Consider the following 16,048-nt stretch of genomic DNA (forward strand, 5'->3'; position numbering starts at 1 on the left):
TTCCTCAAAAGACTTCACATAGATCTCCCCTATGATCCAGCAATCCCACTTTTGGGCATTTACCCAAATGTTTACAAACAAGACCACACTAAAGCTACCAGCACAACTATGTTTATTGCAGCATTATTTACCATAGCTAAGATATGGAACCAACCCAGATGCCCCTCAGTAGATGAATGGATCAAGAAAATGTGGTATATATACACAATGGAATTCTATGCCTCCATCAGAAAGAATGACATTTCCCCATTTGTTAGGAAATGGAAAGGCTTGGAAAAAATTATATTAAGTGAAGTAAGCCAGGCCCAAAGAAGCATAGGTCCCATGGTTTCCCTTATTTGCAATATCTAGTATAGGTATGAGTCAAGCGGAAAAGGTCAGATAATGTGATGTTAGGAAAATGAACCCTTAAATATGTATTTTAATGTTTTCGTTTCTTTCATGCATGTGTTTCTAACGCATTTATAAGATTATTTCTTTGTTGCTTTGTATGTCCCTCCCCCACAGTGTAACCCCCGCTTTCACTATATTTGATGTCAGTATAACATGTGGAGGAGATGGGGACAAACAAGTCGTTTAAGGATTCAGGTGGACCTGTTGCAACAATGAGAAGTACAAAATGTCAGGTCAAAACCAGCTTTACAATGTCCGTGGGGGGGGGGGAGGGGGGTATAATTGGGTGGGGGGAGGGGGGAGGCTGGTAAGGGAGGTGAAGGGTAAACAAAGGAGGACTCGGCTGCAATGCTTGGTAAGAAATGTATGCATTATCCTGCCCATGTAATTGTAGCCCCTCTGTACAGTATGTTCTCAAATAAAATAAAATTAAATTAAAAAAAAAACAAAACAAAAACAAAAACAAAATATACACCTGCTTTCTGCCATGCAGTGGTAGCCTATGCCTATAGTCCTAGGTATTCAGGAGGCTGAGATCTGTGGATCATAGTTTGAAGTCAGCCAAAAGCAGACAGATCTGGTAGACACTTTTCTCCAATCAGCAAGCAAAAATCAGAAGTGGGGGCATAACTCAAGTGGTAAAGCACCAGCCATAAGTAGGTAACACCAAAAAAAATGAAAAAATAGCTATTTCATGGTCTTCATTAATTTATTCTCACCTAGCTCTTATTTTTTTAATTTATGGTTTATCTCATTTTTTCTTAGTTAAGAAATCTCAAGTATTATCCATTATTCAAAAACATCTACAATTTGAGACTTGGAAATCCAACTTTTATTTTTCTCAATTTACATATATATATACATATATATGTATGTGAATTTCAGTTATGATATAGTTACATGGTCCCTGTTTAATATTTGACTTCACATCTCTCTTGGATGAATCCAGGAGAGATAGGAGTACTGACTTCCCAAGTCAGTCCTGATGCTAGCCTCATGACACAACCTCTTGTGTGGGTTCCAGAAGCAATGTGGTGGAAGGCTCTTTAAAAACTCCAAACCAGGCACTTACCCTGAGAAAGCCTGAGTCATCTGATTGTCCCTAAAATCACCTTGTTTTGCCATGAATTCCTTCAGGCTAAGGTTAGTCCAGAATAAGACCGATGTGAGACCCTAGGAGAATAATGCAGCAGTACACCCAGTATGTGAAAACTTCAGAAATAAAGATGAACTTTGCCCCCAAATTTTAAAACATGATGACTTCAGATATCTATTATGTAACTCACATTCCCAAAAGTTTCTCCATGATCTTTCCTAGTTTTTACTTACCTATCCTAACCTTTATATTCTACCTAAAATACTAGCCCCGTTTTTTTCTACTTGAAATTCACTTAATTCTGTACCCCCTTCCTTGCTTTCTGATTGATCGTGCAGATTATATATTTAGAATTTAAGATTTAAGCCAGGCACTGGTGACTCATGCCTGTAATCCTAGCTACTCAGAGGGCTGAGATCTAAGAATCACTGTTCAAAGCCAGCCCCAACAGGAAAGTCTATGAGACTCATATCTTCAATTAACTACCAGAAAACCAAAAGTGGAGCTGTGGCTCAAAGTGGTAGAGTGCTAGCCTTATGTAAAGAAAACCTCAAGGACAGTGCCCAGACCCTGATTTCAAGCACCACAACTGACCAAAAATAAAAATAATAAATTATTTTCCAAAGATTTTTATAAATGTTTATTCTTTCACATTTTCTACATTTCCACCAATACCCTACTACCCCTCCCTTCTTAATCATTTAATAATAAAAAGCTTCATACTGACTATAATCAGTTTTAAATTATAAATTATGCCTGTGCTGCATTATTGTCTGACTTAAAAACTGTGCATTTCAAAAAGTAGTGAATCTGTGATATTTACATAGAGTAAAATACTAAACCTAAAAAAATAAAGCAAAATAAAAAATAAATCTTGAGTTATAATCTAATATGAAATGGGTATAAATGTAGTCAGATGTAATGGCAAATAAAAGAAATTGCAATTGCAAAAACACTGCTCTGAGACTACTCTTCTAAATAATTGAGCATTCTTTTCTGTGTGTTCATCCTCATATTTCTCCCCTTGTTAAAGTTTCAAACATTTATGAAACTCCTGTGACATACCAGGTCTTCTGGTAAGTTCCAGTGATACAAGATGACTAGTAAACCACTCTTACACTCCAGGATACTATGAAGGGGGGAGGGAGGGAACATGCAAACAAAGACAATTTTGGTCAACTAGGGAAATCTCTGCATGCATTAATGGAAATGTGTGTTCCACTTGTCTAGGTAGTATTTGCTGTGCTGCACACCTATATTATGTCGAGTTGTTTTATACCAAAACTGTGAAGTAAGTTTATGGTTGTTTTTAAGGAACTTTGAGTGTAATAGAGGGAATAAATGTATAACTGATCAATGATGTATAATTAAGACTATAGTAGAAATGAATATAACAAAATGAAGGTGGGAGAAATTAATTCAACTGAGTGATAAAAAGTTCACAAAAGATGATCTACCATAGCTTCATTTGAAAGAGGAATTGAGACTTGCAGGCTCCTGTCCTTGCAGAAGAACAGAGCACTGCTTGAGGAAGGACACAGTACTTCCTACACAGGAGAAAGGGCCAGAAGATCCCTAGAAGCCTCATCCACACTAGAGACTCAGTAACTTTATGACTCTCACCTTGTGAATAGTCATATGAAATCACCTAACCATTAGGAAATAAATGATTTAATACAGTAAACGTGTTTTAGATCTTTACTTAATGTCTTTTATTTTGCTTACTAGAACACAAAAAAAGTTGGAAAAAATTATGAAGTCCAGTATTAATATCTTTTGACAAAAGGTATTTTTAAAGGAAATATATTTTTAAAAAAATCTATGAAAATCTTCAGTTTCCCCTCCCACCATCTCCACCTTTCCCTTACAGAAATAAATATCTCATTGGAGAGCATCTGCATTATTGAAAAGAATGCATTGTTGTTCAAGTTTTGTGTTTTCAAGTTTTTTTTTTAATTTTCACCACAAATGGATTATTTTTGGTACAAGATAAATTGTTATACTCTCAATGGAACATGATTTTCTTATCTAATTAAAATCTACCTGGAAATAGGCTAATGTTTTGATATTTAAAAGTCTATTATTTCTAGAATAAAAAAAATAGAATCATGCTATAGTCAGATACAGACAGATAATGACTACAGATTTGATTATTAAAAGCTATGGGGAAATTTCCTGGTACCTAATCTTCCCTGATCTAAATGTTGAAAATCACAGAATTTTAAAAACATAATACAATATTATAGATTTCTTCAAATTTTTGTCTCTTGAATTTGCATAGCTTGCTTCTAGGTACAAAACAATATCATACAGTGGCCACATCCCAGATGCCACAGTGTCCTGCACAGTTACATGATGAGTACCTGGCCTCATTATGCCTATGTGTATTTACCACTTTCTGAAGACTATTGGGCTTCTTACCCATAGACACTTAGCCCCATACAGCTGTGAGAGATGAGCAAAAATATATTTTGGAGGATCAGTGGAAAGGCAACTACCTTTTTTAAGCGGACGACTTTTTTCCTTGGCTTTTGTGTGAACACAACAGTCATATGACTAACAGTAATAATTCCTTCATGTGTTCTTGACACATCAGCCCTCTGAAGGCAGGGTAACACTATGCAAGAAAGGGTGATTATTTGGATTTTAACAAAGATTAATGAGAGTAAATTGGGGCTTTTCACAAAAAGATTTGAAATTTCAGCTTACAATGGGAAGGCATAGAGAAAGAGAGATGATGAAAGCCAAATGATAAAAACATATATTCTTTCAGTCTGAAGCTGCAGACATGGAAAGAAATTGGCTGACTGGAAGCTTTTAGTCTGCAATAGTAGTTCTCTGACAAAAGCCAAATTTTATTTAGATAGCCTTAATATCAAACACATACCTTCATGGAACCAAAAATGGCTGATAGTTTGGTTATTTCTTTTCAGTAATAAAAAATAACTTTTAAAAGAAAGAACTCAGGAATTTAAAATATTAATTAATAAGAAAGAGGGAGTGTTGACTATAGTTGTAGGAAAGTGATTTGTTGGTTTATAGCATAATGCCAAGATAAGGAACAAGAGCTCCATGTGGCTTTTTTCTTTTTTCAATCTTATTCCTTGCAGTAACCAAATGGAGTCTGTTCCATACATCTATTTCATTAGAATTTTTAAGCACCTGTCACCTATCATCATCAGTCGATACATGTTTCAAGTTTTTCCGATGAACAAATGTAATAATAGAGGTCCATATGTCCACATGTCTGAGAGGAGAGATTCCACGTGGTGGTTGGATTACCTGTCTGGACTCTTTCTCCCATTTATTGTTTGAAGTATGTCACCTTCTGTCAATCTAGTTACTCCTCTAAGAGCGGCTGTTCTCAGCTCACTGTATGACAATCACTGCTTTGTGAATATATCGCAGCAGTTTCTGCAATTGATCTACCCCCAAAGTGTCATTTTCATGTAGCAAGCTGGTTCCAGTATACCAGCTTACTCAAGATTTGCAGAGCTAAAGAAACCGGTGGATTCAGTAGATTGCTTGCCTTATCTTGACATGCACAAAATCTTTAAGATTTTAAATTTGTTTGAATGTGTGTATAGGTATGTTTGAGAAAGAGACAAAGGGACAGAAACAGAGAGATAAAGAAGAGAGAAACTATGTTCAGCTCTTGGAATGAAAGAACACATGAAAAAAGAATGATGTAATATCCTACATTACCTGACCAAGTAGAGTTGTAAAAATCAAACACTTATAAGGCCAGCAGCAAAAGTTTTGCTTTGCCAGAAAGATGCTTGAAGAAATAATGCTTATGTATTCATTTAGTAAGCCTTTTACTTCATATTGGCTATTCATTACTGTGAGTAGACAGGCTTGACTGACTCTAACAGTAATTCCTTTGTCATCATTAAACAGCTGTAGATTTTTCATATAATAAAGATAAAGCTGCTCTTCTGAGTTCCACACTCACATAGTGGTATTCAAGTTAGTGCCATTACTTCCGTTTTCAGAGCTTTATAATTCCACCATAATCATTTGTTCTTGGCAGAATATGTGCTCTACAAGCACTCAGCGGAGCATTATATTTTTGAACAGTTTCTCCAGTGTTCTGGTTACATATGATTATGGAAATTTAGAGCTTAATATTAATTTGCTCTTGGGTTTTGTTTTTGTGTATCTCAACAAATCTTTTTTAAATAACAATTTAACTTGAATCATTCCTTAAATGCTGGTGATGTTCATGGCAAACAAAGTATAATCAGATACAAGAAGAATTTATTGGAAAAAAATGTGCCACTGTTTTTTATCCTGGCTCATCCCTGCCATCTTCTTCCTGACTCCATTCTACCTGCTTTGTTTGTTTGTTTAATACATTATTTAATCCTTTAGGGACAAGGTGAGTTGGTGATCTAATTTATCCTTTCAATCCATGAACTAAAAATTTTATTAGTAGATATTCCCAACTTTTACTAAAACTTGAGGTCTAAGAAGTATCAATATTTTCGCCACATTTTCAAACATAAACATTTCTCATAACTATTTTTCAAAATTAGCACATCACTTACTGCAGCATTCAATCTATTAATATAGTTGGATATGAGTGGCAATAATTTGGTCTGCATCTTTCCTTCACAATTGTAAGTGAAGCCAGGTGCTGATGGATAATTCCCATAATACTAGCTACTCAGGAGGCTGAGATGCTAAGGATCACAATTTGAAGATAGCCCAAGCGGGAAAGTCCATGAGACTCTCAGTAGGGTGTGTGTGTGTGTGTGTGTGTGTGTGTGTGTGTGTGTGTGTGTGTGTGTGTGTGTGTGTGTGTGTGTGTGTGTGTGTGTGTGTGTGTGTGTGTGTGTGTGTGTGTGTGTGTGTGTGTGTGTGTGTGTGTGTGTGTGTGTGTGAAGGCCCACTGATTCCTGGACTACCTTACCTTGCCAGGCTGGATTGAGATGTGACATAAGGTTTCCCTAAACTTTTTGTAAAAGTCTTTTGAGAGAGAATGAGTTAATATTTGTAGCAATATTGCAGTAAAGTATAAGGAATGTTTGGATTTCTATGAACCAAACAAAATATCTGTCCCTGCAATGCTTTGTAAGAATATTTAGCACACATGTATGTGCCAGATGGATTGCATGACAGTTGATAGGCCTCTCCTAACCCTTGCGTTCTGTTGTCAAAAATCTGTATATCAAAACAACCATGATTTTTACAATGAGATTTATTGGATAAAAGATGGGGGTACACATTAAAAATCTACTGTCTATTTTTGAGACTATAAATTAACATTATATAAGAATTTAAATTCAAGGTTATATATTTTTATAAATTTACAGAAATATACATAGATAACTTTGGGAAAATGTTAGCTATTTTCTTGATCTTACCTATTTTTGTTTACATAAGGGATTTTTATTAAATGAGAGAAAGCAGTTTCAAGGCCTCGCACCTATTAGGCCGGCACTCTACTGCTCAACTACACCTCCAGCCCTTTTTGCCCTGGTTAATTTTGAAATAGGGTCTTACTTCCTGCCCCTGTATGCATACTCGGGCCACAATCTACTTATTTTAGACTTTCTCTCTCAGCTAGCATAACCAATATATGCACAACTCTGCTTAGAGCTGAGAAGGTAATCTCGTGGATTTCTCTTCCTCGGCTGGCCTCAGACTTCTATATCTTCCCAATTTCAGCCTCCTAAGTAGCTTTGATTACAGGTATAAGCCACTGGCATCTAGCTATATCCTAAGTGATTTCTTGTGAAAATATGAGTACAATACAAGACCCTTAAAAAATTAACCTTAAAATCTCAAGGATACACAGAGATGAAGTCAGAAGCACATCATAATACAGCAAGCAGTTATCAACCAGAAGAAATCTCTTGTAGTTGAGATAATGCTAATATGAGCTAGGAAGTTAAGAAAATCAGACTATTCTGAAAAGGTATAGTGGCTTATAGTATTATTGTAGGGAACTTCTGCAAGCTGATGACTGTAGATGACTATAGATCCATGATAGGGGGACAGGTGGCCCCATCAATTCCTGATTATAAATGTATATTTTTCCATCTTGTGTCAAAATATTCATTTTAATATTCAAACATTTTACCACATAATAAGCTGTAACCATATGTTTATTTGTTATATTATACCACTATAACATTAATAAATATTTACAGTACTATAAGGCATCCTAGATGTATAAGAAATAGTAGCTCTCTACTTGATCTCTTAATAGAAATTTTCACCTTCTTAGAAACTTAGGAATATTATACTTATTACACCTTGATGAGAGCCAAGAAGTTTAAAAAAATCCTGAGACTGACACTCCTTTTTAAACTCAAGTTGTTTTATTTATCTTCCCCAATTGCATGAATTAAAGATGGAGTGTTATCTCAGCTTTCAATTCCTTTGCTGGATGTTGCAGCTTTTGCTTTATTTGTTTGTGCATTCTGTCTTTAATAAAGATGAGCTCTGCTGAACTTTCTATTAATGAGAGACACATAGGTACACATCTCTTTGCAACTGATCCTGGTAGTTAATACCAGGGAAATTAACAACTGTTGTTAGTCTGTTAATAATTAAAATAGTGAGCTTTGTGCTGAATCTTATGGCTTTATGCTCTCTAAAAACATAACAGTATCTCTGTACATCCGATTGTGTGCAATAAGTTGACAACCATCATTAAAAAAGAAAACATCAGGACTCCAAAGTCATACTTTTTCAAACTCCTGCTCTGTTATATTAGTATTTATTCTTCAGTGACAGCTGAAAACAAAACCAGATCTATATCCAGTAGACAGGAGGTTCATGATAACACTGACATTTTCTTTTTTAATATATATTTTTATTGTAAAAATACTGTACAGAGGGGTTGCAGTTACATGAGTAAGGTAATGAGTACACTTCTTATCAGGCAATGTTCCCCCCTCATTTGTTTTTCCCCTACCATCCCTTCCCTCCCCACCTCCTTAGCGCCTCCATCCCCCACCCCAAGCTATAAAATTAGTTTTCAACATCGTGTGTTGTATATCTCATTGTTACAATGGGTCAGCCTGTATCCTTATTTCAGTATTTTGTTATTTCCCTTCCCCTCCCCAAATTAGAAAAACTTATATACAAGGTGCAGGGCACCGGAATCAAATACAGTGAAAACAGGGGTTATACCATGGGGGAAGGACATACAAAAGAAACAAAAAAATCACACAGTACATTATAAGTACATTAAAAACAATAGCAACAGATATAAAGACGTCTTGTGTCCCTATCCAAAAGGTCAAAAGCTATGCACATCTGACCATATAAGATGATGCTAAGCAACACTGACACTTTCCTGTGTCAGAAGACAGTCTCAGGGATCCTGCTCAGCCAGAACCAAGAAAAACAGTTGCTATTTGGTAGTTACTTACTTGGTTATTTGCAATACTCTTTAGATTCCTTACCCAGCTCAGGATAATGAAGCCCTAATTTCAGCTGTTCTGACTTTTCATCCAGCTAATGTTTAGGAGATAACTTCTTGGTATTCGAAGTGTCAATGTAAATTTTCACAATATCCAGAAGTCTAACAAACAAAGGTAATTATCCAATTGACAGCCATCCAAACATTCTTATCTGTGCTTACTGAGACTGTTAGCTGGGTTTTCTTTTGCCCTTAAGTGATTGGTATAGGATGAGAGGCAGGACACCATTAGTCATTATGTTGAATTCAGTGGTATATTCACAACATTTTTGCATTTGTCCTCATCACAAATTCTAAAATTGTGTCATATTTGTAATTCTAAATTTTCTGTGGGTAAAAACAGTATTACAATTTGGTGCCTTAATTGTACTCTGCTAGAATTGTTTTTCAGTCGATATTTCTAGATAATTTCCATATCACAAAACTTCAGCTCTCTTTGTTCACTGATGGAATTAAACTACAAAAGGCATGTTTCCTGTGAAATTTGTTCACCTGCTGGTGAACACTCTGAAATGACTCATGGTTTCTCTCTGTTATGTCTTTTTTCTAATGTCATATAGCATATGTAATAACCCAAAACTCTATAGACAGCTTGAATTTCTGTAACATCTGTGAATGTCTCCTACAGCTTTTGTCTAGGTCTGAACTTTCCAAATTATGTTGTTTCAGACGTTAAGAAAGAAGGGCCTTAATGGCTGTGACAGCCCTGATCCGGATGCGGACGATTCAGTAGGTCACAGCCCTGAGTCTGAGGACAAGTACAGAAAAATTAATGAAGACATTGATCTAATGATCAGCAGGCAAAGATTGTGTGTAAGTACTCGAAGCATCCTTCATTTTTTTTTTACTCTTGGTATTTCTCTGAACCTGGCAGGCATTGAACAAGAAAGAAAACAAAGGCTGTGAAAGCCCTGATCCTGATTCCTCTTATGCACTCACCCCACGCACTGAAGAAAAATACAAAAAAATTAATGAAGAATTTGATAATATGATCAAGAGTCATAAAATTCCTGTAAGTACCAAAGGTAGATGGCTGGTCTGCTGATAACCGCTGCAGTAACATACCTTAACCCTGTCAGTGATGGCTTGCTCTAAGAAGCCCTGAAAAGTCAGATAAAATAGCCATCTCATCCTACAGCAGTGCATTTAAAAAAGCAAACACTGCGGGATACTGAAATTACATAATCTCAAAACGTTGCCATTGAGAAGTTCACTCAGACATAGAGCAATTCACAAGAGGAAGAGAAAGATCTATGGGACACACCCTAAATTTGCACAGTCTTTTAAAACACACTTCCTGCAAGTCACAATATACTAGTAAAACAGCAAATAAGTAGTTTAAAGATGTTCTATGAATACACAGATATACATTATAGGTGGTGATCAGATACACAAGTTGGAACTGCAATCTTTTCATGTAAACTGGCAATCCTCACCTACATAAAAAGATGATTTCTAAACAAAACTTCAACCCTGTTGTTGAAACTCAACAACAGCACTGAAGGGTTAAAGCTAATGCTTGCTTCAGGAAACAGACTGCATGAGATCTCATGGTAAGATTCCAAGGTTTGTGTGCTGCAGTGAATTTTAAAGCTTTTATCAGAATATTATCTGCTTTGACTATACCAACATTTCCCATGCTTAACATTTGGCTAAAATTTTTCTTAACCAAATCAGAAATTTCTAACAATTGGTCATATGCCTTGCCAGATATTTAAGAGAAATAACTCTGCATGTATTATTTTGTTTGTTCATATGTTTGGAAGGCGGGAAGTATGTAACATCTGTAATTTGGTTGTCAAACATGGTTTATTTTATGGCATAATGGAAATAACTAATGTTAGTGGATGAACTGTAATTGTACAGGCTCCTTAGTAGGTAATGAATTCATTTTTGGAAAAGTATATTATCTGAGAACTAAAAAAAAACAGCCTAAACTTGTGTATTGAGGATAACACTGCAGTGAACATATGTTTTGTGGATTATACATGCAGATATATGGGAGCAAAAGCTCTAGGACAAATCCACAGCATCACTCACCAGAGAAATTAATGTTTTTCCATAACAGGTACACATTCAGCTTGTATTGGATTACACTGAACCATGTAAAACTTATTAACAAAATGAACTCAGATCAAAAGTCCTATCTTCATAAATACATGTCCTTTTGAATAAAATGTCAACAATATAATTTTGTTAAATCCAATTTTATTTTTGTCGGTCATGGGTCTGGAACTCTGGGCCTGGGCACTGTCCCTCAGCTCTTCAGTTCAAGGCTAATGCTTTACTACTTGAGCCACAGCAACACTTCTGGTTTTCTAGTGGTTTATCGGAGATAAGTCTCATGGACTATCCTGCCCAGGCTGGCTTTGATCCACGATCCTCATCCTGAGTAGCTAGGACTACAGGTGTGAGCCACTGGCACCTGACTCTAAATCTAAATTTTTAACACCCTGTATCATAAGAGAAAGCTCTAATGAGGATGTTGTACAACCTTAAAGGTTTCATAAACTCAAGTACCATATGCAGCACATTCCGAGTGCACAATTAATCCAATGAAATATTCCTTATTATATACAGCCTCACATATTTATTACCAACACCAGAATTCTTCAGTTATGAAATGGCTATTGGGGTTTTCATTTGCCCAGAACTTTAGATTCTTATAGGCTGTATTTATACTTGTATTTACCTGTATTACATATATATTTATATTATGCTAGTTCAGAACTGCTATATACGAAGTAGGATTTCAAGGCAAAACATACTCAATGTTTCAGTTAGAAGGGAAATGTCCTGCCTAATTAGGAAAGAGGCAAAACCATGCAGTGCTGGAGATTTACTCTTCAAATTCCAATAAATGCACATTTGACTGCTATCTGCATGGTTTAAGGTGAAAGACATGCCATGTCCCTCATAGCATTTCACCCTGTCTTGCAAAGAGCTCAAATGCAAGATTCCTGATTTTTCATGAGGTACAGTGGTGTGGGGCAGAAAGATGACAAGCCACATGAAAGTTCATGGGCAGCACTGTTAGGAATCACGCAGCTCCTAGCGGTACCACAGAATCCTTGTGTCTTTACTAAGTGTTTCAGTTTCCATGATGCAAAACCAAGTTTTTATACATGGCTCTCAGTTGCTGGAAGTCAGTTTTGTTGAAAGTTTCCACAGCTGCTAAAACATTTATGGCAGGGCCAAGACACTCTGCCCTTTGTGTGCAGAAAGTGTCTCCACCTCTAAAAACATCACAAGATTGTTTTCCTATTTCGAAGACCCAGTTTGAAGAGTTTCCCTTTTAAAACAGAAATTTTAATATTGCAGTCACCTGTTGGCATAATATAATGTAAGCCCATATTCCTCAATTACATGAAATAATTCATGGGTGATTTGGAATCTTGTCATGCAGCATTTCCTCATGCTGGGTTTGCCATGCTTCGCACAGCAAGCAAAAACAGCTCCATTTAACGAACCAAGAGTTAGGAACTAAGCTGAATGAGGTAGAAGTAAATTCAAGGTTAGTTGAGAGTAAAGAAAAAACAAAGAAGTGTGTGGGGGGGAACAGTATAACTTCTTGAAATAATGTACTGAGAAGAGAAAGAAATGATGCTGTACCTAGGAGTTATAATGAAAAATTACTTAAAGTTATATTTATGCAGAGATAGAATGCTTGAAGAAAGAAAGAGAGAGAGAGAAAGAAAGAAAGAGAAAGAAAGAAAGAAAGAAAGAAAGAAAGAAAGAAAGAAAGAAAGAAAGAAAGAAAGAAAGGAAAGAAGGAAGGAAGGAAGGAAGGAAGGAAGGAAGGAAGGAAGGAAGGAAGGAAGGGGGAGAGAGAAAGAAAGAGAGAAAGAAAGAAAGAACGAAAGAAAGAAAGAAAGGAAGGAAGGAAGGAAGGAAGGAAGGAAGGAAGGAAGGAAGGAAGGAAGGAAGTAGGAAAAAAAGAGAGAGAGAGAGACAGGAAGGGAGTGAGGGAGGGAGGGAGGAAGGAAGGAAGGAAAAGAGAAGGCTGAGTATGTGGATCTGATGGGAACAAGGTGACACAGCTCTTCAAGAAGACAGGATGAAGATGGACCCGACCAGGTGTAGTTCTGGTGAGGGATGGTTATGGTGAAGCCAAAGGGGACCATGTAATGACTGTATTGGACTTTTTATCAATTGTGAGAGAACATAGAGCAAATACTAAAAAGATCAGAGAATAAGGACAGTCTCACATTTTGAGGATTGTAGGGACCTGCCACACTCTGCAGTCAGCCTTGATGAAATTTAGATACCAGTACTGGGTAGTCACTAGTTGTCAGAGTTATGTGATTTGTCTTCCTCTCCTAGGGGCTCTACAGCCTTGTAATTGTTGTTTGTGACTTAAGGCTATCTTTATTAATAGAAGAGGGAAGTGGGGGGGGATGATGGGATGAGAGAGAGAGAAACAGATAGGAAGAGAGAGAGAGGAGAGAGACTCAGTTCAATTGTTTGTATTAAATAGAAGCCCTCTTAAAATATTTTATTGAAAATGAACTATTTGATGGTGTTCGTGTCGGTACTGGGGTTTGAACTCAAGGTCTATGCACTATCCCTTAGCTTTTTATTGCTCAAGGATGGTACTTGAGCCACAGCTCTACTTCCAGCTTTTTGGTGAATGGAGATAAGATTCTCTCTTAGACTTTCCTGTACCAACTGGCTTCAAACCCTAATTCTCAAGTCTCAGCACCTGAGTTACTAGGATTACAAATGTGGGCAATCAACACCTGATTTATTACTTGATTTTATTATCAGACTTATTTTGTCATAAGTTTGGAGAAATTGTGTTTTGTCAAATATCCTTCAGACTATGCTGAGGTAGTTCACTAACCATTATCACCTTATTTAGGGATTGAAAGTAAAAGAAATTAGCTATCACTTAGTCTGCATCTCCTAAAGCCAAAAGAACTTTGTGGGTGTGAAACCTAGCCCTGGGTTCAGACTGCTGGACCTCATTATCGGTTCTGCCACTGTGATCTTGAAACTCCTGAAAGGAGTGGGGAGGGGTTAAGTAGGGTAAAGAGGTAGAAAATGAAAAGAAAAAGATAGGAGAATGTAGCCAAAAATTCAATACATATACTACAAATTTTAAGAAAAGTGAGGGAAGGATTATGCTGGGAGGTATGGGTATGGAGACATTGAGACACACTGTATTCATAAACCGCTTTGTTGAATGGCAACTCCTTTGTTCAAATACTTAAAGAAAATAAAAATAGTTTTAATACTTAATTCTTTAAACAAGAACTCTTCCACCTTTTCACTCTGTACTTGATCTTGCAAATCATATACCCCAGTCCAGCCTACAGAATGTAATTTACCTTCATCACCCAAAGCCTGCCTTTCTGACTTGAGAGTTCTAAAAATTTGCAGCCTAGGCCTGAGATCTTTGCAAGTTTGAAATGTTAAGCTACTCTCCAGCCTTAGTTTTCTATGTAACATTTTTTGATGTAGATCTTTAAAGTTTCCCAATGTTGAAAAGTCAAAAAGAAAAAAAAAACAATGCCAATTTCTTGGAAGTAGTTATATGCTGCAATAAACTCTACATTTCCCCCAAAATTTTCAAAGTTGTTCAGTCTCTGTATGTGTGTAACCATTTCATGCTCAGATGAGGAAATCGAGGTCAAGGGAGATCAAATGACTTGCCTCATTATGTGACAAATTATTATATAACTGGAACTGTAACAGATTTCTGATTGAAAAGTACTTGTTTTTTTCTAAGATATCTTCTGATTGTAGTCATATTCAAGCCTGCAATTCAGTTCCAAATTATCACAGGTAGTTCCTAATGCAGATTTTTTTAAAAAGAGAGAGATTGCAAATGATATTGGCATATTTTATGAATTCCAAATATTTGAAGTATACTCTGATAAAATTCTGTCATTTGGCTAATACAAATTTATTTCATAATAATCATTATTAAATTGGTTTTGATCCTAAATGTTAGAAACTAAATAATTATTGAGAATTATGGTCAGAAGGTGGGAGGAATAAAGTGATTTTTTTCACTGAACTGATTGCTATGAAAGTTCAAAATTTATGGCATAATTATTAATAATTAAATGAGTGTACTATCACCCAGGGATGGGGTGTATAAACTTTGCTCTCTAATGACAGGTGATCAAGATTCTATAGAATATTCAGGGAAGATATAGTTTTGTAGCTAATCTTTAGGTGCTCAGAAACAGTGACATGTTTATAACCATTTACATTGTGTAAAAATGAATACATCTATAACCATAAGATATCTTTATGGACACTGATTAAATATGAACAAAAGGAGTTTGTATGGTTTATGTTTTCCTAAGATTTCACCCACATTCCATGAAAACCTACTGAGTTTATTATTTATGTCGTTCACAAATAACAGGGTAGTAATACCCAGCAATTATTTGTTTAAGGAACAGTTTCTGGCTACAATAGATTATTTCTCTCAAAAAAACTTACAATGGCCAGGCACTGGTAGCTCACACCTATAATCTTAGCTACTCAGGAGGCTGAGATATGATTATCGTAATTCAAAGCTAGCCTGGGCAGGAAATCCTTGAGACTCTTATCTCCAATTAACTACCAGAAAACTGTAAGTGGCACTGTGGCTTTAAAGTGGTAGAGAACCAGTCTTAAGCATAAAAGCTCAGGGACAGGCCCTGAGTTCAAGCCCCACATCATCATCATCATCAACAACAACAACAACAAAAACCTTACAGTGTATTGTCCAATGATTTTATATCAAAATCAAAACTCTCTGTCACATGCTAGATGATCTTGCATCACTTACCAAATCTTACCAATTTAGAAAGGAAGCATTAAATCTGCAATGAAGGAACGCTGAAAGGTTTGCATCACATTGTAAATATAAATTAAACAGTCTTGCACCTGCTCATTGACTAACATACAGTATATGATAGACGTTGTTTTTCTTGCTAGTTCTGGGGGCTAGAACTCGGGGTATGGGCACTGTCCCTGAGCTTCTATTTTTGCTCAAAGTTAGCACTTTACCACTGAAGCCACACCCCACTTCAGACTTTTTGTAGTTACAGAGAGATAAGAGTCTCACAGGCTTCTGTACACCAGCTCATTTCACCTCACATCTCAGCCTAGGTTACAGGTGT

The 16,048-nt window shown here is 36.2% G+C and overlaps 1 protein-coding gene across 19 annotated transcripts in view; it reads left to right on the forward strand.

Annotated features, from left to right (window-relative positions):
* Mef2c (myocyte enhancer factor 2C) overlaps positions 1–16,048 on the forward strand; it is a 185,911-nt gene that overhangs the window by 128,358 nt on the left and 41,505 nt on the right. For 16 of the 19 annotated variants that reach the window (XM_070031119.1, XM_070031122.1, XM_070031123.1 and 13 more), the window contains one exon: positions 9,597–9,740. In XM_070031119.1, coding sequence (XP_069887220.1) covers positions 9,597–9,740 — 144 coding nt within the window. Of the gene's footprint in view, positions 1–9,596; positions 9,741–9,801; positions 9,940–16,048 lie in introns of all 19 variants that reach the window. The other 3 variants (XM_070031126.1, XM_070031130.1, XM_070031132.1) reach the window with 2 other exon arrangements.

This window comes from Dipodomys merriami, unplaced genomic scaffold (genome assembly GCF_024711535.1).
Source record: "Dipodomys merriami isolate MVZ:Mamm:240054 unplaced genomic scaffold, mDipMer1.0.p SCAF_20, whole genome shotgun sequence".
NCBI lineage: Eukaryota > Metazoa > Chordata > Mammalia > Rodentia > Heteromyidae > Dipodomys > Dipodomys merriami.